The sequence below is a fragment of the Lagenorhynchus albirostris genome, chromosome 9 (genome assembly GCF_949774975.1).
Source record: "Lagenorhynchus albirostris chromosome 9, mLagAlb1.1, whole genome shotgun sequence".
NCBI classification, from domain to species: Eukaryota; Metazoa; Chordata; class Mammalia; order Artiodactyla; family Delphinidae; genus Lagenorhynchus; species Lagenorhynchus albirostris.
The window spans coordinates 32,359,940-32,383,184 of record NC_083103.1 but is presented as its reverse complement, the minus strand read 5'-3'; the positions used below and the strand labels follow the sequence as shown (position 1 = coordinate 32,383,184).

At 34.0% G+C, this 23,245-nt stretch overlaps 1 protein-coding gene across 1 annotated transcript in view; it reads left to right on the top strand.

The window, feature by feature from the left end:
* Window positions 1-23,245, top strand: part of LUZP2 (leucine zipper protein 2) — a 445,330-nt gene that overhangs the window by 237,200 nt on the left and 184,885 nt on the right. The window contains exon 5 of the mRNA XM_060157750.1: window positions 5,313-5,375. Within this exon, the coding sequence (XP_060013733.1) occupies window positions 5,313-5,375 (63 nt within the window). The remainder of the gene's footprint in view (window positions 1-5,312; window positions 5,376-23,245) is intronic.

Genomic DNA, 23,245 nt, shown 5'->3' with positions numbered 1-23,245 from the left:
TTTAAGAATTGTCATCCTGCCTTTCTTTTGCAAGTCTTCCTTGAATAATCTGGATTAGGGTATAAAGTTTTGCTTCTGAAACTTAGCCCTGTCTGTCATCTGGGGTACCTGCTTCTTGGAGACAGTCTTTGTAATAATGGCTGTTGATTCTTCTGGGTGCAGGATTATTTCTTGTTAATAAATTCACTGTTATCTGTCCAGCCCACCTGTAAGGATGAGCATCTTTGTTCTTCTCTGTTATGCCATGGCAACAGTCACTGCTAATCTACAAGGTGTTCTAGTGTCTGGCTCTTTGGACAGCAGGTGTTACATAAAAGAACAGACATATTTTTAGCACTATCATGTTGACTCCTCCCCTCAGAATCTGACCCAGCATAAGGAGCAACCCTAATTGCAATCCCATTTCTTTCTTGATCTATCACATTTAATCTCAACTTCTTCCTAGCCCAGTCACAAATAATGACAGTTAGAACAGAATAGAAATATTCACACATACTGTTTTCTCAGATTCTCACAATAAAACTGCACACTACAGTTGTTGTTGTTGTTGTTTTTTTCTGAAAATGAATAACTCTTGCTTGTATTTACACATCTAGCATTTGGAGAAGCCAAGGCATGAACCTGTGTTTATTCCAATATGTTATGCACAGTGTGTCTAACATCCCAAAAGAAGAAAGCTCTAACATTTGAAAGAGCTCAACAAAAGTTAGAAGAGTCAAGTATGGCAAAAGTGGGGACAAAGGATGCATAGTTGGGAAGAAGGAGGAGACAGGACTGGCCGAGTCAGCTTTATCCTCACCTCAGAATCCTTGCAGTGCTTTTCTTAAAGTTCAGCATTGAATCTTGAGGGAGGATTTTCCTCTCCCACCCCAAAATACTCTACTAAACCAGGAACACCCTATATGTATTCATAACCTAACATGTGCTACAGAATAAGAATATTCTGGGTTTAAATTCCTAGTGGACAATCTACTATCTGTAAATTTGAGTAAGCTGTTTAACTTCTGCAGGTTTCCTTATTTGAAGAATTTGGGGAATAATTAAAATTAAAATAACATACATAATTTCCCTAAAATTATATCTGGCATATAGTAGATAGTAGAATCTAAACTAAATTTGATCTACTCAATAGAAAGAAAAAAATAAAATAAATAGATTATCCAATTGAAAGAAAAATGTAGGCAAAAGAATTACTGTTGGCAAAAGTTTCAATGTATTAGAAATAATGATAATTTAAATGGGTTAATTTTAATAATAATTTTTAAAAGACACAGAATAACTGCAATTAAGAAATTAGGACAATATATGCAAATGTGCTAATTTTAACAACTGAGAAGACCACATACTTCAAGTAAGCAATACAGCAAAATATATGCAAAACAACATAAAAGAAGTAAGTGATTGACAGCAATATTAATGCTGGCAAATAGAATTTAAAGCACAGATATAATATAAGAGAGAGCATTATATGCTAGCAAAGAAAAATAAATAAATAAAATGAGGTGGTTATAGTTATAACCATCGTAAACATAAATGTACTTAACAAATCAGCTTCCATATCCATCAATCTATAAGTGAAGGGAGAAATAGGCAAATACAGAGATCTTAAAAATGCAACTGGTAGTAATAAATATTAGATATATATAGAAATCTCTAAAAAAGTGACTATATTCTTTTTAAGTACATGCAGAACATCTATAGAAATTTTATAGAAATATAATATGTATAATACAAAAAGTTATATACGTTCAAAAATATGACTAGCATATATACTATGTTATTCAATCCTTTTGTTATAAAATTTAAAATAAATTTTTATAAATGGTTAAACAATTCTTTATGTTTGGAAAATATATAATAAATTTTCTAATAACCCTTCGGTTAATAAGAAATAATAAAAGAAATAAAGAAATAATAGTGAAGACACTGTATGCCAATATAATAATTGAGGTGAATTGATAACTTTAAATGCATTTTTTTAGAAAATAAAAGATTAGCAACATAAATTCAAGAAGTTATTTAAAAAGCAAAATATCAATGCAATAAAGAGCGTATTTTAAAGACTAGTGAAGACAATAATAAAATAGAAAACAAAAAAAGGTAAATTTAAGTTATTTGAAAAGACTATGATAAAAGACTTTAAGATATGAGAAAGATTAAGAATAGAAAGACAGACTCAAATTTTAAAATGTTGAATTAAAAAAAGAGCTAAGGGCTTCCCTGGTGGCACAGTGGTTGGGAGTCCGCCTTCCGATGCAGGGGACACGGGTTCGTGCCCCGGTCCGGGAAGATCCCACATGCCGCGGAGCGGCTGGGCCCGTGAGCCATGGCCTCTGAGCCTGCGCATCCGGAGCCTGTGCTACGCAACGGGAGAGGCCACAACAGTGAGAGGCCCGCTTACCGCAAAAAAAAAAAAAAAAAAAGAGCTAAGAGTCATAATTGTAATAGGAATTCAAACAAATAACGTATTATGAGCAACAGTTCCCTGATACATTTTAAAATGTATATGTAAATTTCTAGATAAATAAACATAAAATGCTAAAGCTTCTACAAGAAGAAATTCAGCAATTGAATAGCTGAACACAGCTGGAATTTTATTATGCTAAAAGACCCCCTTTCCCAAGTATTTCAAAGGCAGAAGGTTTTCATGGTGACTTCTACTAATTTTTAAAGATCAGTTGACTTCAAATATAGGCAAATATTTTCTGGAAAATAGAAAAAAATTGAAAACTTTCATCTCATTTTGCAAACTTCATCAGTTATGATTCCAAAATCAATTAATGGCTGTATGTGTAAACTAATAGCTATTTTTCTACTAATGAATGTACATGTAAAAGGTCTATAAGAACAAATTCAAGACTATATTAACAAAATATATCATCATGATCAATAAATGCAAATACCTGCGGAAATAAATAATACTTATCTTTTGAAGGGAATGTGTTTATGTTTTGAGTTGAATGACTGATATTTTCTAAGTCAAAGTCCAGAAAGAGATGACAGAAAGCTTAACAAATATGGGAATAACATATATTTAGTAAAAGCATGATTTTTTTTTAATGTGCATCTGGTGGAATCTAGGAAAAGATAGATTTCATAGTACTGGGACTCATCACTTCCAAACTTTGGTAAAGACTCAAACTGTTTGTGCTTTTTCTCCCTATTTGAGGATTCTAGGTTAACTAAGGATTAAATAAGTATACATTTTAATTGTTGCAAATCATTCAACAATTACTCTTTCTGCTAGGAAGACTATAGTTGATGTAGTTGAAAGTTGGATAAGAAGGGGAGAATGAAATAATTGTAATTGCTCACTCTCAAGCAGAGGGAAAACATTTGGATTTGATTCTGTAAATATTGTGCTATTTTAGATTTAAGAGCAGATACTCTTATGTGCTGCCCTTGATTATATATCTAATTACTAAATTGAACTATCTCCTTAATGGGACAATGAGTGTGACTCAAATTTTCAGGTTGCTCCGAGGATATTCATAATTCAAATGTAAGCTTGAAAATTGTTATGACCAAAATGATGGACATAGTGGTTCTCAGGCTTCTGCTTCTGTTTTACATGTAGTTGGACCATCAAAAATTGTTAGGTTTAGGTTTTGTTACCTTTTGAGGAAATGGTAACACAAGGACACCTACACAAGCCAGAAAAGACAAGGTGTTAATACGTATTGTAAAGCTTTACAGATGCACAACAAGTATAATGTACAGAAAGTGAACAAGACTACTACATGTCAAATCCAGGATAGTGGTTACCTCTGGGGGGAGGGGAGGGAGAAAAATTAGGTGGGGCTTTAATAGTACTATAACATTTTCTTTACAAGGTCTGAAGAAAATTGGACAAAGCATTTATATATATTTATTCTTAGGGTGGGCCCAGAAGCATTTTACATAGTATTACTCTTGTTCTTTTGTTTATGTTTGAAAGGTTTCAGAACTATTTTTTTAATGTGTATATATATGGTAAAAATTAACTTTACTCCTAAATTTGATTTCTACTGACTTAATCTATCTCTAGAGATAACTCACATTGCCAGTCTCTTTTGCATCATTCCAGGAATCCTCTAAGACTATGTTATTCAATATATAACCACCAGATACATGAGGCTTTTGAGCATTTTAAAATGGCTAGTCCAAATTGAGATATGCTGTACGTGTAAAACACACAGTGGATTCTAAAGATATATTGCAAAAAAAAGTCAATTTATCATTATTAATCCATTACATGTCAAATGATACTATTTTGAATATATTGAATTAAATAAAATATATCAGTAAAATTAATTTTACCTGTTCCTTTTACTTTTTAAAAAAATGTTACCGGCAGAAAATTGAAAATTGGAGAAATTAAATGTTTCATCTGTCATACATTCACATAAATAGTGAACCCTCAGTGACCATAGAGTCTCATATTTTAGCTACTGTGCTATACTGACCTTTTTCAAAGCAGTCAGGCAGATAAAGATGCAATGTTTATACAGATACAGTTTGAATAACTGGCCTAAGGGTACAGATTCTGACAATATCATATTCAGCAGGAAACATCATGGTTTCTCTGGTACAGTTATGACGTTCCATGCTTTTGAGGTCAGGAACATCACTATGCAATTGCTCTCAAACCTGGCCTTATATAAAAATTACGTGGAGCATGTTTTAAGAAAAGAGATTCCTAGGCCCAACCCTAGAATTTAGCTTTGTTTAAGAACCACATTTTTAAAAATTAAAGTTTAGACAAGTAAGCGAATCACAGTCATAACATGCATTTCTCAATTAAAAAAATTGTTTTAAACCTTTTAATTATGGAGATTTCAAACTTACACAAAAGTGGAAGGAGTAGTGTAATAAACCCCATGAATCCATCAATTAGATTCAAGAATTAACAACACATGACCAATCTCATCTCAAGCATATCATTCTCTTGTCCCCTCTTCATTTTTTTTTTTATACAGTGGGTCCTTGTTGGTTATTTGTTTTACATATAGCAGTGTGCACAGTCAATCCCAAACTCCCTAACTATCCCTGCCCCCCGAGATGAACTTATTTACAAAACAGAAACAGACTAAATTTAAAAAAAATAATAATCTTTTATTATATAAGAAAAAGTTATGTGATATAACTAGTTGATATATTTATGAATTTGGCAATAAAAATGTGGATAATGAAAATTTTAACCCTTTGTTCTTTTTCAGTATTTGTTGACAAAGAGATAATTTTATTATACTTCAAAAATTGTGAAAATAAATTTATAAAAGCTATAGAAATGAATTTGAAATATGTCTACATGATATTCTATTTATTTTCAGATTGCTTTTTTAAAGACTGAAATGGAGAGAAAGAACAAAATGATCCGAGATCTCCAAAATGAGGTAAGACATATTTCAGGAAAATTTCATACAAGTCAAAGAATATACAGAAACAAACATATTGATTTGCCATAAGCTCTGGGGTATGATCACATGCAAATATGTTCTTTAGTTAAGTACTAATGGAGAGGAACTATAAGGTTAAAGCTTGGGTATATAATCCCTACTTTAACATATATTTGATAACGTTATTAGTTCATACATCTCCAGGTCATTTTCCCTTCTAATTCTATTTTGCTTGGGCAATGTTAAAAATTTATTTTTATTTTATAAATGTATTTGTCTACCAAATGACATCACAGGCACTGAAGAAGAGAGCTAGTTAGAAATGGACCTTATGTTAGGAAAAGTCAATCTAGAATGAAAAATTTATGTGAGGTAATCTTAGAGTGATGTAGATTTGAAATAAATAAGCTGTAACCGCTTTCCTTACAGCCTTTAAAATGTAAGCATCCTATAAAATGCTGTATGATTTTTCCTCCTTTTGACTTTTTGTCTACCCTGTTACATAACTACTTTATTTTCTAAAATTTCTCCATCACATTTGTATTTCCACCTTTTTATTTCTTTTTTTTCCTTGAATGAAATTAGTTATTTAGAACTTTTAAACCATGATTAATTAAAGATTCATCTTCTTTTATCAATCCCACTAAGGTAGATTTTAAATCCCAAATCAACTGCTTTAGCCATTTCTAGTCTCCTTTATTCCCCTTCCTTCCTCCCTCCCTCCCTCCCTCCCTCCCTTCTTTCCTCCAATTTTTTGAGACATTTCAAATACAGATGAGCTACATTATTCCTATATCATTTCCACCTTGATGCCCAGGTTAAAAAATAGACTATACAAATGCCTTGGTATCAAGATTCAGCATTTGTACTCTGATCATGACATTAAAATGGTTTATCAAATGTGCTAAATGATGTATAGAAAAAAGGAAAACAAGAAAAGTTTTAAGTGTCTTCCTTATGATTCTATTGTATTTTCATTTCTTTCTAATGATTTTTTCTTCTGAGTCTTCTTAAGAAAGTCTAATGAGATGGACTTGATAATGTTTTCCCTGAGGCCTAAATCTTGGATTTACTGTTTATGGTGGAAAATGTCAGTAAACTAGAGTTACCGAAATACTGGTTGTACTAGATAATTTCTTGTTCTCTGGGGCTCAGAGAGGGCCCGATTACTCAAGTCTAAAACTTTCCATGGATCATTTAAGACAAAGGGAATGTTTAAAACAATGGTAAAGCCAGTATTAAAATAGGAAAGAAAGTACATTTAGACTTGTACATACACATCCATGCACACACACACGCACACAACAACAACAGCATGAACCCCGTTGTATAAGAATGAGAGGATTATGGGCTAATTTATATCTCTGTGTATGTATTATCAGTTAACTTTTCATCTTACATAATTTTTAAAAAATCTAGAATTTAAGGAGGAAGCTCTTTTAAAACCAAACTATAAATTATTCATATCAGGTACCTATGAGGATTAATAAAATAGTTTATTTCCTTCCATGGGATCATTTTTTAAGTTTAATATTAATTTTCTAAGTGTATAGGCTAGAATAATTAAAAAAGCAATACAACTCTTCAGAATGGCTGCCAGATGTAAGCTTTGTAATTAAATTTGCTACTATTTACTTTCATCATATTGAAAATCTGCAAGATGATACTTGATAACCAGAAAAGTCTTTGACTTCTCTAACAAAACCTAATGGTGAACATATATTATCAACTGAATGCTTTTAATTTGACTCCTTTTTATTAATTTATTGAAATTTTAGATTTGTTATTTTGACAAATAATCAGTATGTAGAGGTTAAACAAAATACTTGGCCCATACTCTGCACAGTAAAATTATATGGACACTACCTGAAAGATTTTTGTTCAGGAGTAATAAAATAAAAAGGCAAATTGACTAAACAAAATACAGAGAGGTGAGGGAGATCATACAGGTATAAAGAGATTTCTGGGAGAAGATCAAAATCTCCTGAATGACTTCTGAGTGAGGATATTGGGGAAGTCCCAATTTAAGAAGGGACTTTGGAAAAGTTATTAAAGAATGATCGGTATTTTTTTCATATGTGAAGGTAAATATCTTAAAAGGCACTTTTATGTTAGAAGCTAGGCATTTAGTTTTTAAGATTTACCTCATCCCTTGGAGGGGGAAAATATTTAGATTTTATTTTTAGGCAAATGCTGTGTAGGGCAGAAAGCATTTTGATTTTTCCATCCAGGCAGTCATATCTGGAATGGAATACATGGGACCCCGTGATTCAAAGACTGTGTTCATAACTGGGAAAGAACATTGGAGAATATTTGGAGAATATGGATAGCAAAGTGAGAATGCAAGAGAAAAAGAAATAGGAAATTTTTTTTTTAAACCAATAAAGTTAAGAGTGAGACTGAAAAGAGTATAGCTATGAGTTAATCACAGTATTTCAAGCTCCTTTATTTTATGTGTCTCTATGGGTATCTATGTCTTCACATGGACATCACATTTAACCTGTGTCTGGATTGCTTTTACTCACAGAAGCTTTATTGAGATTTAGGGGGTCTCCAAATTTCAGGTCTAGGCCTTCTGCTTTTCTGCTTATATTCTCTTTTCTGCTTATATTCTCTTTCAGCAAGCCAAATCTATTCTGCCACAGTGTGTATTTCTTTGTACCAAATCACCTTATTAGCAATTAATAAATGATGGAATGATGTCAGTAAAGTTTGAAAAATTGTGTTGGTTTATATGTAATTTTTCCCAACATGTTGAGGTTTGAAGCAATCAGGGGAAAACCTTGTCAAATTTTAGAGAAAATTTTTATCATACAAAGACAAAAGAAAATATGCAAAAGGACCTCCCTTTAGTACATGTAGTTGTGTTTTAGTGCCTTCAAAACATTTTAAAAAATGTTTCTTACTGCACCAAGATATCTGACTAAACTGTGAATATAGAAGACTCTAAGGCATTCCCCAGTATTAAAATAAGAGATTAGTGAAAAATATGTATCAGAAATTAATTCTGATAATCTACTTTATTAGAAGTCAATTCCCTGTAGGGTCTACATCTCAAAAGAGAAAACAGTAAATTCTAAGTGTAAGACTGTGCAAAGGATTGAGTATGATTTGGGGGATAAATGCTAGAAAATATTAAACTGCGGTTGTATTTTTATTACTATTGTCATTATTTTGTTAATATTATGATCACAGAATTACACAGTAAGTGGTCTTCCTCAATCACAATTTTCTCATACATCCTGTATTTTTAGTGTACACATTTGCAGAATGTGAGATTTCTCACAGTGCAAAAATTGATTTATAGTAGCTACCTCACCATTTTTTTTAGTAACTTCTTAATCTGTCTCTAATTCTGATGTCTCTTATGTAATCCGTTTTATGCATTCAATTACTTATTTTGCATTTTGTATTTGGATATTGTATGGTTTCAACAAATGTAAAAAGTTGTACCAGAAAGCAAAACAAAGAAACAAAAGCACTTAGCCTTTCTTCTCTAACTTCCATAACTGCATCATCATGTGATATAGACAATCCTATTGACTCCAAAGCTTAGAATTCTCTTTGACTTTGCACTTTTAAAACACCCTCTCTCTATTGTCATTTCTAATTTTCTTTCATTTTATCCACCGTTTCCCCTAGGATAAAATAAGTTTCTCTATAGTGGTTCCAGATATAAGAAAGAGATAAGTAGGGTAATACATAGGTATTGAAATATTAGATAAATTAGGCATTGAGACAAGCATCTCTGATTAGTTTGAAACTCCTTAATGAAATGTGAGAGTTTGATAATGTTCAGGACTTTTCAAAGGAGTACATAGCTACAAATATTTGAATTAGATTAGTATTAAAACATAGTCTATATTAAATTAGTGAATACCTAGAGATAACAAAGGGAAGGGGAGAAAAGTGAAAGGAAGAGAGAGAGGGAAAAAGAAAGGAAGAAAGGAAGGAAGGAAGAAAAGAAAGAAGGGAAGGAAGGAAAGAAAGAAGGAAATGAAGGAAGGGAGGGAAGGAGGAAGACAGGCAAGTTGGGGAAGTACCCCCACCCCAAATCTCTTCTGTGATGGTTTGTTTTAGTATAGATTCTTATGATTGATTATTTTCCCGAGACTCATTCAAGATAGTTCGAGGTAAGGAAAAAATAAGAAATCACATTTCTAAAATGGTAATAATAAAGTCAGGAACCATCAAAGTGTGCCTTACTTTGCCCGTGATAGAAATCAGAAATTTGTCGAAACTACTCTCCAGAGCAGGTTTTCCCTCTCACTATTTCACGGCTCCATTTTCCTTTCTTTCTAGTCTCTCAGTTACTTAGCTCATCTATTTTTCGCATGGCTCGTATAGTTTAACCCAACTTTGAAATACTAATCTGCCTTCTCTATCTCCTACTAATAAGCAATTTAATCTTCTTTAATGTTTTGTTTTATTGCTGTTGTTATAAGTGCCTGCGGGGAAAGTCTTGCTACAGGTCAAGTCACTGGCCAATCTGTGGGTTTCCAAAGGGTTCCAAATAATCATTGACACATATCCAGGTATATGAGGAATAAAACATGGATTTTTAGGGGCAATGTGCCAGTTGTGACAAAAAGCAACCTCTGATAAGAAGAAAATGACTTATTAAGCCATTTAGAGGACTCAACAAAATGTTAGGAGAGGTGCATATGCATTTTGTAGGCTGAGCTTAGGAACAACTCCACAAACAAACCCCAGAGCTGTTTGTCTCAAGGCAGGGCTACCTCTGCCAAGATCAGGAAGCTGCCAGCCACCTTTATGTTCCCATCACAGGGAGCTCCGGTATCACATAGCCATATCCCTTGTGCATCAGACCATGGATAACATCTAGCCTGTTTTCCCATGTAAGTAATTGCTGTATCTGCATTTTGAAGGGATCATATCTGATTAGCAAAGTCTAAGTCATGTCTGCCCTAGAGCTGCAATGCACTTTAGAAACAGAGAGGATTTGTTTTATTTCTAATTTGTTTGCTTTCATTTTTCCTTGGGAATACGGGTTTAACGCTATGAAAAACTTTCACATCGTGGAAACAATGTTCCAAAATTTGGTAGCTAGTGTATTAACAACTTTTCTTTAAAAAAAAAAAAAAAGGGTTAGAGTGTGGTAACCAGCTTTAGTATATGTTGTGTCATCACTGAAGGGTTCTGAGTGGTTGAGAGACATGCTCTAACACTGATAGAGTATCCAGTTGTGCATGTGTGTGTGTTACAATATCTTGTGTGTATACATGGCCTCTTGCCTATCCTTTAACATGTGATTTTAGCTTTGCTTTTGTATGAACTATTTCCTCAACTAGGTGCTGACTCTTTAAAGTTAGAATCCTACCTTTACTAAAATATTATAATTCAGATTTTTTTACACACACAAAAAAACCACAGGGCCGGGACTCTGTGTACAGTGAAGATAAATGAAAACCATATTTAAGTCTGTACTTAGCACCAGTGACTTCAATAAATTAAATAAACATTGGACACCGTGTCCAAATTTGGAGATTGAAGCTGGTTTCCCTAATTTGCTATTCTCTACAACAGGGATAGCTAGAGACCCAGCAAGATATCAGAGAATCTCTGACCATCTGGAAATTATTAAGATGACAGAAAAAAAAAATATAGATGCATATGTGTATTTTTCAAAGGTGAGGATGTAGATTTTCAGGGAGAGTCCATGACTGAAACAAAAAAATAATAAAGTCAGTAACCTCTGATCTAGATAAAATTCTAGTAAGTTTTAAGAAAACCCATTTTCGTTCAATTCTTGTGGCTGTAAGTCTCTGTAAAATAAATTATTCCATCTTCCTGCCTCAATAAGGACACTCAAGTGAAGATGATGGGATATTTCATAATGTGACAGAGTGCTCCAGGGCCATCATTCTGAAATGGTGCCTGCAGATGAACCTTCGTGAGAGTTTGAGTTGAATATGTACTGAGTCCAGGACATGCTTGAGATGTTTTCAGATAATTCCATCACAACTTTCTTACTTTATTCCTTCTGGTTTACCTTTTAAAATGATGATTTCTGAGAAATTTTGGCCGACTGGTTATTTTGGTTAATTGTGTATCCATTATCTAAAGTTTATTATAACCCATTTGTACTAGGTCCTAGGGCTACTGTAATAAAGTAACACACGCTGGGTGGCTTAAAACGGTAAGAGTGTACTCTCTCACCATGCTGAAGGACAGAAGTCTAAAATCAAAGAAATGTCACAGGACCATGCTCCCTCTGAAGGTTCTAGAGAATAATCCTGCTTTGCCTCTTCCTACTTTCTAGTGCCTCCTGGCAATCCTTGACATTCTTTGGCTTGTCAAGACTCTCTGCTTTGTCTTCCTATGGCCTTCTCTATGTATCTCTTTGTTTCCTACTCTTCTTTATGGACACCTCTTATGGGATTTAGGACCCACCCTAATCCAGTATAACCTGATTTTAGCTTAATTACATGTGCAAAAAACACTTTTTATTAATAGGGGCACAACTTAAGTTTCCAGGTAGATGTGAATTTTAGGGTGATACTATTCAAATGCCATTTTGTATATTCCAGGTAAACAGCTTAAGCAATTTTTTTTTTTAAACAGGCAAAGAGAGAACATTTTATTAGGTATAAGTCTTAGCCAGTGTTTCAATGGGGAAAGAGGAAAGACTTTTATTAGATATAAATCTGTCTGTGGAAGTACTTTAATACTGCTTATTTAGATGCATATATAAGGTTTGTTTATGTATTCATTTGTAATAAACATATAACTTAATTCCCAAAATTATCTCAACATTTTGCTAGTTCCTGAGATATATAAATATTATAAATTTCAATGAACACAAAACAATCTCTGATCATGAAGGGTGTAAGGAGCAGAATTTAATATTGTATAACAAGTTACATATGTTGCCATATAATATGTTATGATACAATAATAATCACACAATTTGCGCAAAATATCTACAATAAAAACAGGTTGAAATAAGCATTTTACAATAACATATTGTAAAGGGGCCGATGAAGGCAATAACCTACTCAGGCCACTGAATGTGTCATTGAAGGGGTGGGTTTTGAAAGGAATGAAGTGATTAGAACTTATGGCTATTTATTCATAATCAAGAAAGCAAACATTAAAAAAAGTGAATACTTCAAAAGTTTCCTTGTAGGTGAAAAAAGATTGTTAGATGTTTATTGCTGTGAAGAAAGTAGTTAATTTTGATGCTTATAGCTGAATCCAATTTCAGGCCAGTTGACTTGCAAAGAGTAAGTAATGCTGTAAGTATGTGTTACAAAAATGGGTTGGAACAGCCAAACAGATTGACACAGCCAAAGAGTAATAAACAGAAAACTAAATCTGAAAATTACTGCTATCAGATACAATTACATCAGTAAACTTTCTAGTTTGCAAGGACATAGAATTTTTACTCAGTGTTTCTGAAGTAAACCAGGACTGCTGTCTTATGGGAGATTATGGTCTACCAAAAATCTCATTTTATTTACTGTTACAATCAATTCCACCAAGTTCTAATTTCCTAATTGAGAATGTTGGATAGATGCTGACATTGTACACAATTTTAGGAATAGTTTTCAGTTGAAATTGTGTCTTTAGCCCCTGGCTGCATCTGGATCACTATTTCTGTTCTGTGATAGAAGAATGTCTAGTATTCTCTGTCATGCTTCAGGTAAAGGGGAAAGTTTGATTTCTTAATTTTGCGTCTTCTATAAACATTATTTTATAAGTTTTAAGCACCTCAGAATATGGTTAATTTAATAAATGAGAAAACAGTGTGTGAGAGACATTTAGCATATGTTTAGACAGTTAGCTTGTAACAAATGGAAACTATTATCATCACCATAGTTATTATTGTCATTGGGTTCTGAGGTAAAATTTGTTCATCAATAAGCAATACTATGGAAAACTATTTGCTAAAACAAACAAACAAATACACTAAAACTCCATATTTCATTTAAATTCATTTAAATATAAATACCAAGGTAAGACAGGACTCTCTGTAACTACTGAACAGTCTCATTCCATCTCTCATAGTGTCTCTCTCCACATGGCAGACAAGAAGTCCAAGAACTGTCTGATTAATATTCTACCCGCTTAGAAATAATAGCCAAGTGAGACCATTTTTTCAGATTACATGAGCAGAAAAATCCCAGGAAAGAGCCTATATTGTTTGGATGCCTGAGTTAATCATCATGGACAGGGGAGTAGAGCATTTTGGCCAAGTCTGAGTCACATTTCTATCCTTTTGTTAGATGGGAGCAACCCGACTCAAAACTTGGATGAATTTGCTACAGGAAAGAAAGGTTCATTGCAAAAGATTGCCTAGATATTGGACCAATAACATAAAATGTATAAAGAAAACCATCAAACACTTCTGTTACTCCCTCTTAGCCTCACCCATTTTCTAACCCTCAGATCAGAGCAGTAAGTAATACTTTAATCATTTCAAGTCCCAAGTCATGCATGATGTGTTTGCATCACCATATCTTTGTTAGTAATGCTCCCTTGCATATAATTTCACCCTCATTCCAAACATATTAAGGATCTTTACTTCTCTCATTTTATATTTATTGCTACATTCAAATTCTTAGTAAAAATGACCTAGGGAGGGCTTCCCTGGTGGCGCAGCAGTTGAGAGTCTGCCTGCCAATGCAGGGGACACGGGTTCGTGTCCCGGTCCGGGAAGATCCCACATGCCACGGAGCGGCTGGGCCCGTGAGCCATGGCCCTGAGCCTGCGCATCCAGAGCCTGTGCTCCGCAACAGGAGAGGCCACAACAGTGAGAGGTCTGCGTACCGGAAAAAAAAAAAAAGACCTAGGGAAGCTTTAGTCATATAGCATTAGGTAAATGATCTTCTCTGTTTGTAATAGCTTTGTACATTAATTGCCAAAACCTTGAAGCAACCTTCTTTCAGTAGGTTAATAGATAAGTAAACTGTGATAATCCAGACAATGGAATATTATTCAACACTAAAAGGAAATGAGCTATCAAGCCACGAAAAGACGTAGAGGAAACTTAAGTGCGTATCACTAAATTAAAGAAACCAATTTGAAATGTCTACATGCTGTGTGACTCCAGCTGTATGACATTCTGGAAAAGACAAAACTATGGAGACAATAAAAAGGCAAGTGGTTTTGGGGGACTTCACTGGCGGTTCAGCAGTTAAGACTCCACACCCACAATGTAGGGGGCACAAGTTTGATCCCTGTTTGGGGAACTAAGATCCCGCATGTTACATGCACGGCGAAAAAAAAAAAGATAAGTGGTTGTCAAAGGATAGAAGAGAGGGATAGATAAGTAGACAGAACAAAGAAAAATTTTACGCATATGAAACTACTCTGTGTGCTACTATAATTGTGATACATGTCATTATACATTTGTCCAAACTATTAGAATGTACAACACCAAGAGTGAACCTTGTAACAAATGTACCACTCTAGTGGGGGACTTATAATGGTAGAAGCTATGGCTGAGTTGGGGTAGATGGAATATGGGAAATCTATGTACTTTCCTCTCAACTTTGCTATTTAACTGCTCTAAAAATGAAGTCTATTAAAAATAACACACAAACGTACAACATGTAGTTCACCCTATTAACAAAATTTTAAGTGTACAGAGTATTATTTACCATATACGTATTTGTTTTTTAAAGATATAAGAGCAGAAAAGTTACATTTACTTTTTAAATTATTTTGTTTATTTATTTATATTTATTTATTATTGTATCCTTTCTGGAAAATAGTAAGAACTTGATAAATATTTGTTGAGTGAATAATAAATATTGCTTCAACAGGTTATATTTATGTAAGTTGTATGGGATAGGCCACTGTCCATAATTCATAGTAATGAGTCCCCAAACTTATGAGAGTTATTCCTTAAACCAACTTGAAATGACTTTGAAAGTCCTAGAGAATCAGAAAACCTCATATTGTTTAGAAGCTGCTAAAGCTTGCTATCCCAAGTTTTTTCATATGGAGCTGGAAGGCAGGGTATTGTACTTTTGGTTCCCTCACGTGCTGCAATGAAAGAAGAAAACCACAAAAAAAAAAAAAAAAAAGAAAAAGAAAGGGAAGAAAGAAAGAAGTGAGAGAGGAAGAAAGCATGAGAAAAGTAACTTGACTTGGGCTGATTATTGAGAGAGTGGAGTGTTTACCAGCATCTGGTGATTTTGTCACCTTGGAGAAGTCACTACTTTTATGTGTGTCATTGGTAAAATAAGGGTTTTACATGAAATGATCCCCTTGATTCCTTAAACTCCAAAGTTTATCAATTCTTAATCTGTAGAAACAGTAACTCATAAGCTGTGAGTTAATATCTAAGTGCTATACTCAGGATAAATTCCAAGAAGATGGTCATTAGTATTTCAAACAAATCCCTAAATAGCTGTAAATTGTGTTTGGATTTACTTAGAGCTTTTTATTCTAGGAGTGTTTAAAAATATTGACCACCAAAGTAAGCAGTTCTCTAGTACATGTCATAAATAAATGTAAAATGCATAGTTATCAGACCATCAAGCAAGAATTTTTTTAAAAATGTTTTCATCATTTAACCTATATTTTTAGTGGTAAAATGTAACTTTAAAGAAAGTTGGTTTAGAAAATCATTATTTTAAGGTTTATTTCTAGTGAGTGTACAAGTTCACAGAATGTTGGAAATATGTTGAGACAATTACTTAGGCAATTATAAACTATTTTTCCCCCTCAGAGGTGTAGAAAAGACCAGTGCTTAGGACAAAAATAGGTGTCACAGTACTAAAAAAGTTAGTGGTACTAAAACACACCAGCTTCAAATCATATCTTTGACACTTACTATCTGTGATACTTAGATGTTATCATCATATAAGTAGAAACGCTCACATCCACTCCCACAGTTGTTATGATGGTCCAAGGAGATAATCGTTATGAGAACAGCTGTAATTGTGTTCTTCCTTGTTCTTCCTAATAAATGTTATCTCTTAATATATGGCTCTCACAAATTAAACATTACTCATGGTATATTTTTTAATGAGTTATTACATGGAAAATACACAAAGTAGGCTGAAAAATGGCCCAAAGATAGCAGGTCCCAGTTCCTGGAACCTGTACCTATTTTACCTTATAATGAAAAAGTGTCTTTGCATATGTGATTAAGAATTTTGAGATACTGAAATTATCCTGAATTATCCTCGTGGACCCTAAATGCAATCACAGTTGCCCTTATTTGACACACGCCAAGAGGAGGAGGCAGTACAAAGACAGAGCAGGGAGATATTTGAATATGCTGGCCTTGAAGATGGGAAAGATGCAGCCACAAGCCAATGGTTGCCTACAGCCATGAGTTGACTGGAAGGGACAAGGAACAAGTTCTCTCCTAGGGCCTCTGGAGAGAGCTCAGCCCTGCTGAAAGCAGGATTTCAGCGTGGTGACTTCTGGCTCCCAGAACTGATAGACAATGAATTTCTCGTGTTTTAAGTCACCCAATTTCTGGTAATTTCTTACAGTGGCCTCAGAAAACTAAGACGGTAGGGATTGGATGAGGCAAGTTTCCAGGTTATTATTAGCAATGATTTCTTAAGTATCATATGATGGCAGATTCCATTTTCTCCTATTAATTTTGAAACTGAACTGAAGCTCTAGCAAGAATTCCATTCACCCACATGATCCATTTTATAGGTGATGGTTAAATAGTCATCTGTTTTATCTTAAAACATTATTTATTACACACTTTGGTTCTGGGCACTGTACTCAGCAGGGAGGAAATAAAATCAGTAAGATTTTCCAAGCCTTGATTTTTCCAAATTTTAGTCTTGTATGGGAAAGATTTCTCAAAACACAATAAAATGATGTAATAGTAATAAAACCTGTACAGTCATACCTTGGAGTTACTGCATGTTCTGTTCCAGAACACTGCAATAAAGTGAATTTCACAATAGAGTCACATGAAATTTTTGGTTTCCCAGTGTATATAAAAGTTATATCCATTAACTGTGCAATAGACTTACAGCTAAAAAAGAACAATGTACACACCTTAATTTTAAAATGCTGTATTGCTAAAAAGTGCTAAAAACATCATCTGAGCCTTCAGCGGGGTATAATCTTTTTTGCTGGTGGAGGGTCTTGCCTCGATGTTGATGGCTGCTGACTGATCGTGGTGATGGTTGTTGAAGGCTGAAGTGGCTGTGGCAGTTTCTTAAAATAAGACCACAATGATGTTTGCCACATTGATTGACTCTTCCTTTCATGAACGACTTCTCTGTAAATGCAATGCTGTTTGATAGCATTTTACCCACAGTAGAACTTCTTTCAAAATTGGAGTCAGTCCTCTCAAAGCCTGCTGCCGATTTATCAATGATGTTTATGTAATACTCTAAATCCTTTGTTGTCATTTCAATAATCTTCATAGCATATTCATCAGGAGTAGATTCCATCTCAAGAAACCACTTTCTTTGTCATCCATGAGAAGCAACTCTTCATGCATTAAAGTTTATCATGAGATTGTAGCAGTGCAATCATACCTTCATGCTTCACTTCTAATTCTAGTTCTCCTAGCTATTCCACCACATCTGCAGTTACTTCTTCCAGTGAAGACTTGAACTGCTCAAAGTCATTCATGAGGATTGGAATCAGTTTCTTCCAAAGTCCTGTTAATGTTGATATTTTGAGCTTTTCCTGTGAATCACAAATGTTCTTAATAGCATCTAGAATGCTGAATTCTTTCCAGAAGATTTCCAATTGACTTTGCCATGATCCTTCACAGCTCCCTCCCAGAGGGGCTGTCCCTATTCTTTCGTCTCTGTTTTTTCTTTTGCCCTACCCAGTTACATGGGGAATTTCTTGCCTTTTGGGAGGTCTGAGGTCTTCTGCCAGCCTTCAGTAGGTGTTCTGTAGGGGTTGTTCCACATGTAGATGTATTTGTGATGTATATGTGGGGAGGAAGGTGATCTCCACGTCTTACTCTTCCGCCATCTTGAAGGTCTCTCTCAACTGTGTTAAATATTCTTGACATGTTAATTTAACTGACTGTTACAACAATTTTGTGGAATACATGTCATTATTATTATAATGATGATGATGATGATTATTTAATAAATAAGGCTTAGCATGTGGTCCAGGGTAACACAGCTAATGAAAGAGATGTTCTGGGACGAGTCTATATTGTTTCACAAAGGAGAAAGAAAAAATGCTACTTTGGATGTTTGTATATCCCATACCAGACTATTATTACCTGAATCCTGGGATATACACAAAATTTTCTCAACTCTTTTATTTTTTAAATGTAAGAAAGGGTGTGATCTAATGAAAAGAGCCTAGGAAGAATACCTAGTTCTGCCATTTAATAACTGTTCCAAGTTTGGAAAATGACTTAACTTCTCTGAGCCTGTTTACTCACTTACAAAATGGGTTTAATAATATTTACTCCAAATTGTATTTGTAAGTGCTAAATTAAATAATGTATACAAGTGTCTAGCAATGTCTCAGTAAGTGACATTATAATAGGATGTATAAAAATCTTTTCCTACAAGTATTCAAGGTGAATTGGAAGGATTTATGAGGAACGCGTATTTCTTAATCACTGAATATTTGAAACTATCAAGAGGTTGGAGAAAAATAGTGAGATATTGAAGCAAACACAAGGCAGGTGCGAAAGAAGAGACAAAGAAGCAGGGCAAGTATTGGCAAAGTGAGGAGGTCGTGGGTACACAGGCTATTCAGAGAAAGCCTAAATTTCTAGTTAGTCCCCCAAAGATAGGAAGGTTTTAGGAAGCACCTCCTGACTTCATACTCTTTCCTTTGTCAACATCTCTTGGTTTTGTTCTAAGAAAGAATTAGCTCAGCAAATATTTATTAAGTGACCCACATAGGCCAGGCACAGTGCTAAAAGGGATTTGAGGCTTGTAATCTGAAGATGTCAGAAAAAATCTCTGGATGTTATCTTAATCTTTGAAAATTAGAGCCAAAGTGGTCGTGGAGATTTTCTAGCTCACCATTTTCTAAACTGTGTGTCTTAGTCTGGATTTTTCCTGAAATGGACCCTGAGACAAAAATCCAAAACTAAGTATTTTAGAAAGAAACAGTGGCAGGGAATGGAGAAGTAAGACAAAGAAGGGAAGGTAGACAATTATAAGTGATGGAATGTAATCATCCTAGAGAAAGTTTTGGAGGACATTGTAAAACTTCTCTTGGATATTGGCTGAGGCTAATTCCAGAGATTTCAATTCCATGATATTCATCTCTTGCAACATAAGCAAGAAAAGGGTGCCTTGGCAGAAAGCCCCCCAACAAAGAAATACAGGTAGTAGGATTCAGATGGTGGATTGATTTGCATGGAAAGACCTGGATGAGAAGATACAGATAGGCTGACATTATGATCTGTAAACATGAGTTACATTGATACTAATTTATAAAGAGTATTTAATGGTCAAAAATCTTTGAGAAAAAGCTGGTTACACTCCAAGACTTTTATTTTTCTATCATTTGTGTTTGTGTAGCTTCAGCATAGGAACATTCAATGGTATGCTGGAGCTGGCTCTTATCAGTTGATGAGAGCTGATTGTTAAATATTCAGGAATTTTTTGAGTCAGTTATTAAGCTGTTGGTAGCTTGAAATTGGGTATTGTGGAAATATTGACACCACAGAAATTGGCAGATATCAGAAATCGGCCTTCATCACACCCAGATGTGTTTATCAGCACATCACCAAAATCACACAGATTATCTCAAACTATTTAGACAATCAACACTTAAACTACTGGAACATTGTACGGGATCAGTTTACTGTGTGGAATTCACTGACCAAATCCAATTGCTGCTTTTTACAAATGAGGAATATGTTGATAGTGACTTGTTCAATAAAAACAAAATTTCCATTGTACATAAAAAGAGGTAAAGACATGTGGATCCAAATTATGTAGTCAGAAGATATTTATAACCCTGTTGACAATGTTCTTATGGGTTTTCTTTTTTTTAATCAATTTAAATTACCCTAGTAGTTTTTATTTCTTTAGCTTTGTTTCCTGAAACAAGACTTTGGAATATAGAAGAAGTTGCCCAAGACAAACTTTATTAAAAAGCCTTAGTCCTCTCCTCAGAAGGGTCTTCTGATAAGATAGGCTCCTTATACAGTCTTCTATGGAATCACATATGAGTTGTTTGAAGGCTAGGGGTTGGCTTAATAATAAAACAATAAAAATTAAACAGACATTTCATTGATAATTTTATTAAACATATTGTAGTGTAAACAGACTGACTTACTACCCTTCAAAGAGCATAGACCAAAAAGAGGAGAGAGGTGATCTGGATACTTCACACCAAGTCACTCCTTGGTTATAGCCCATTAAGATGTCCAGGTTGTTGACATTGACAGGAGATGATGGAGCCCAGTGGTTACAGGGTTTACCCTGAAAAATGGAGCTGAGGTCAGAAGAGAAATAAAAGCACTGTCATTAAATAGAATCCAAGTCACTCCTTAATTATTTTGAAGTGTGAGTTTGCAGGAAACTTATACATTGCATTGTCAACTTTGTAGGTTAGTTGTGAAACAGAACTTCACATACAAGCAATAGAAATCAAAACAATAATGGATCTTTTGAATTCTCTTAGATTTTATAAAGCACTTTCACTTATGTGATCACCACCAATTGTAAATTAAAAAGTTAACCATGGAAACAGATGATACAGGTACTATTGTCATGTCCTCAAACCCAACTAGTTCAAATAATTTGGGGGAGGTTTAGACACTATAAATGCCAATAATGTTTAGTTCATGCCTTTGTGAAGGTCACTAACATGTTATCTTGTATTTATTTAAGCTTCTGACTAATTTGCAGTGTACTCAGTTCTAAAGGTTGGCAAATTCCAATACTCACATAACCTTTCCTGTAGATATTATCTGATAAAATAAGGCTTAGAAAATTTAATTCTTTCTCTGCCAATCTATAGAATGGAAGAAGCAGGTTTCAAACCCAACTTCTGACTCCAAAAGCCCAATGTCACATTCTCTAGTGTAGATAAGCCTTAGGATGTGGAGCTAAAAAAAAATCGAATACATTGATTTAATTAAAGTTCTTATATAGAATTACTCTATAGTGCAGGAATAAACTTGTCTGCAATGTAAAATTTAACTGTGTTTACTATATAAGATGTCCTCTACCACTCAACAGGAATTTGAATATCTACAATCCGTAACCCGTGATATATTTAACAGCCATATGTAACAAATCTTGGGTATCAATTCTAAAATTAAGAAAAAGATTTTCTGTTTAAATTCCATATGTGTGTATTTCAATATAGAGTAATCAATTATATAAAATAACAGCTATAATATAGCCAACTACATATAAGAACATATACTTGTTCAGTTAGCATTCAGTGTCATGTTCTACATTTAAGGAGTCCCTCTATTTGAAAAATATGCTGAGAAAGGTCTACACAAAAAGAAATAGTTTTACATGGAATCCTCCTTCTTATTAAAAAAAAGAAAAGCATCTCCACAATCAAGATTTGGAAAACATACATATAAGTTGAAAAATATAAGGGTGCAGAACCAGATCTGTATAGAAAGTTCCATCAATAAAATTAAAGAAACAAAGTGAACCCTGACGTACTGAGTTATAGAAATGACCACTGAACAAACTGCCAATGGGCTAGAGAACTAAAAGATGACTTTACTCATGATTTTCTTTATGAAGTTTTCCTAGAGATACTATTTAATTTAGAATTACTCTGGCTTAAAGTAGAGATGAGATATTGTTTTAGTGATTTATAGTCATTTCATTTTATTTTGGCAAACAGGTGAAATCAGTCCTTTCGGAAAGAGAAAATACAAGTCCTTAATCTATTACCTGGTCATTAGCAAGTTTTCGTATTAAGAAAGGATGGCATGGTTTAGATGGCAGAACAAAAGTTTGATATCAAAGAGAGCTGTGTTTCCATGTGAGCTCTATCACTTATTAAATGTATGATTCTAAAGCTGTTTCAAATCATTTTTTGACAAAATGCAAAATAAAACCAAACAAATAAATGAGTGAATAGATTTTTAAAATGCATGTTGCCTTGGAAAATTTTATAAACCTCAAGCTATTCAAATGTGGAGTCAGAAGGGGATAATCTTAACTTGCAGAATTGCTAAGGAAGCAAACTAGCAACTGGTTGACATGTCACAGGTGATCAGTGAGTTGGTTTTCTTTTCCAGCTGTTCACTCTTTCAGCATCCCATTCCTGTTCCCATTTCAGCATCTCACCTGAACCTGCCACCTCACATTCCAAGGACACATTTTCTTCCCTCATCATTTCCCCTTAATTTGTGAATGTTTAAGTGTGTGGAAGAAATAGACTGCATAAGAATAGTACAGTCAATGCTTAAGGTAGATAGGGAATGAATAATAGAGGAGGAACATGTGAGAGTTAGCATTCCTAAAATGAGGAGTTTAAATAACTTTTTTTTCTTTATTTTCCTCTGTGAGAAGGGACAAAATAGAAATTTTTAAACTTTCCTCATGTGTGTCTTTGTATATGTGTGTGTGTATGTGTGTGTTTGTCCCTGTGAAATAGTTGGATTTGCTCAGGTGACCACTATATAAAAATGAATTATAAAAATATAATACAAGAGTGAAAATTAGAACTTGACTCACTATTTTAAGTATTAAGTGTTTCTTTTTACGTTATTTACAGTGGGGAAAATAGCTATTAAATGCTGCAAAAGCACAGTGGAGTCCACACAAATTGTTTTCCCCACTAAAGTACTGAGTGCCAGCATTTAAACTGCATATAACTGCAGAGGGACAGCTAGTTTACATGGGGTTGTGTTCTGGGTCATTGACAGTCCTATTTTTTTGTTAATTTATTTTTGCTTATTATGAAGTTACTGGTATCCATTTGGTTGTAGATTTCAG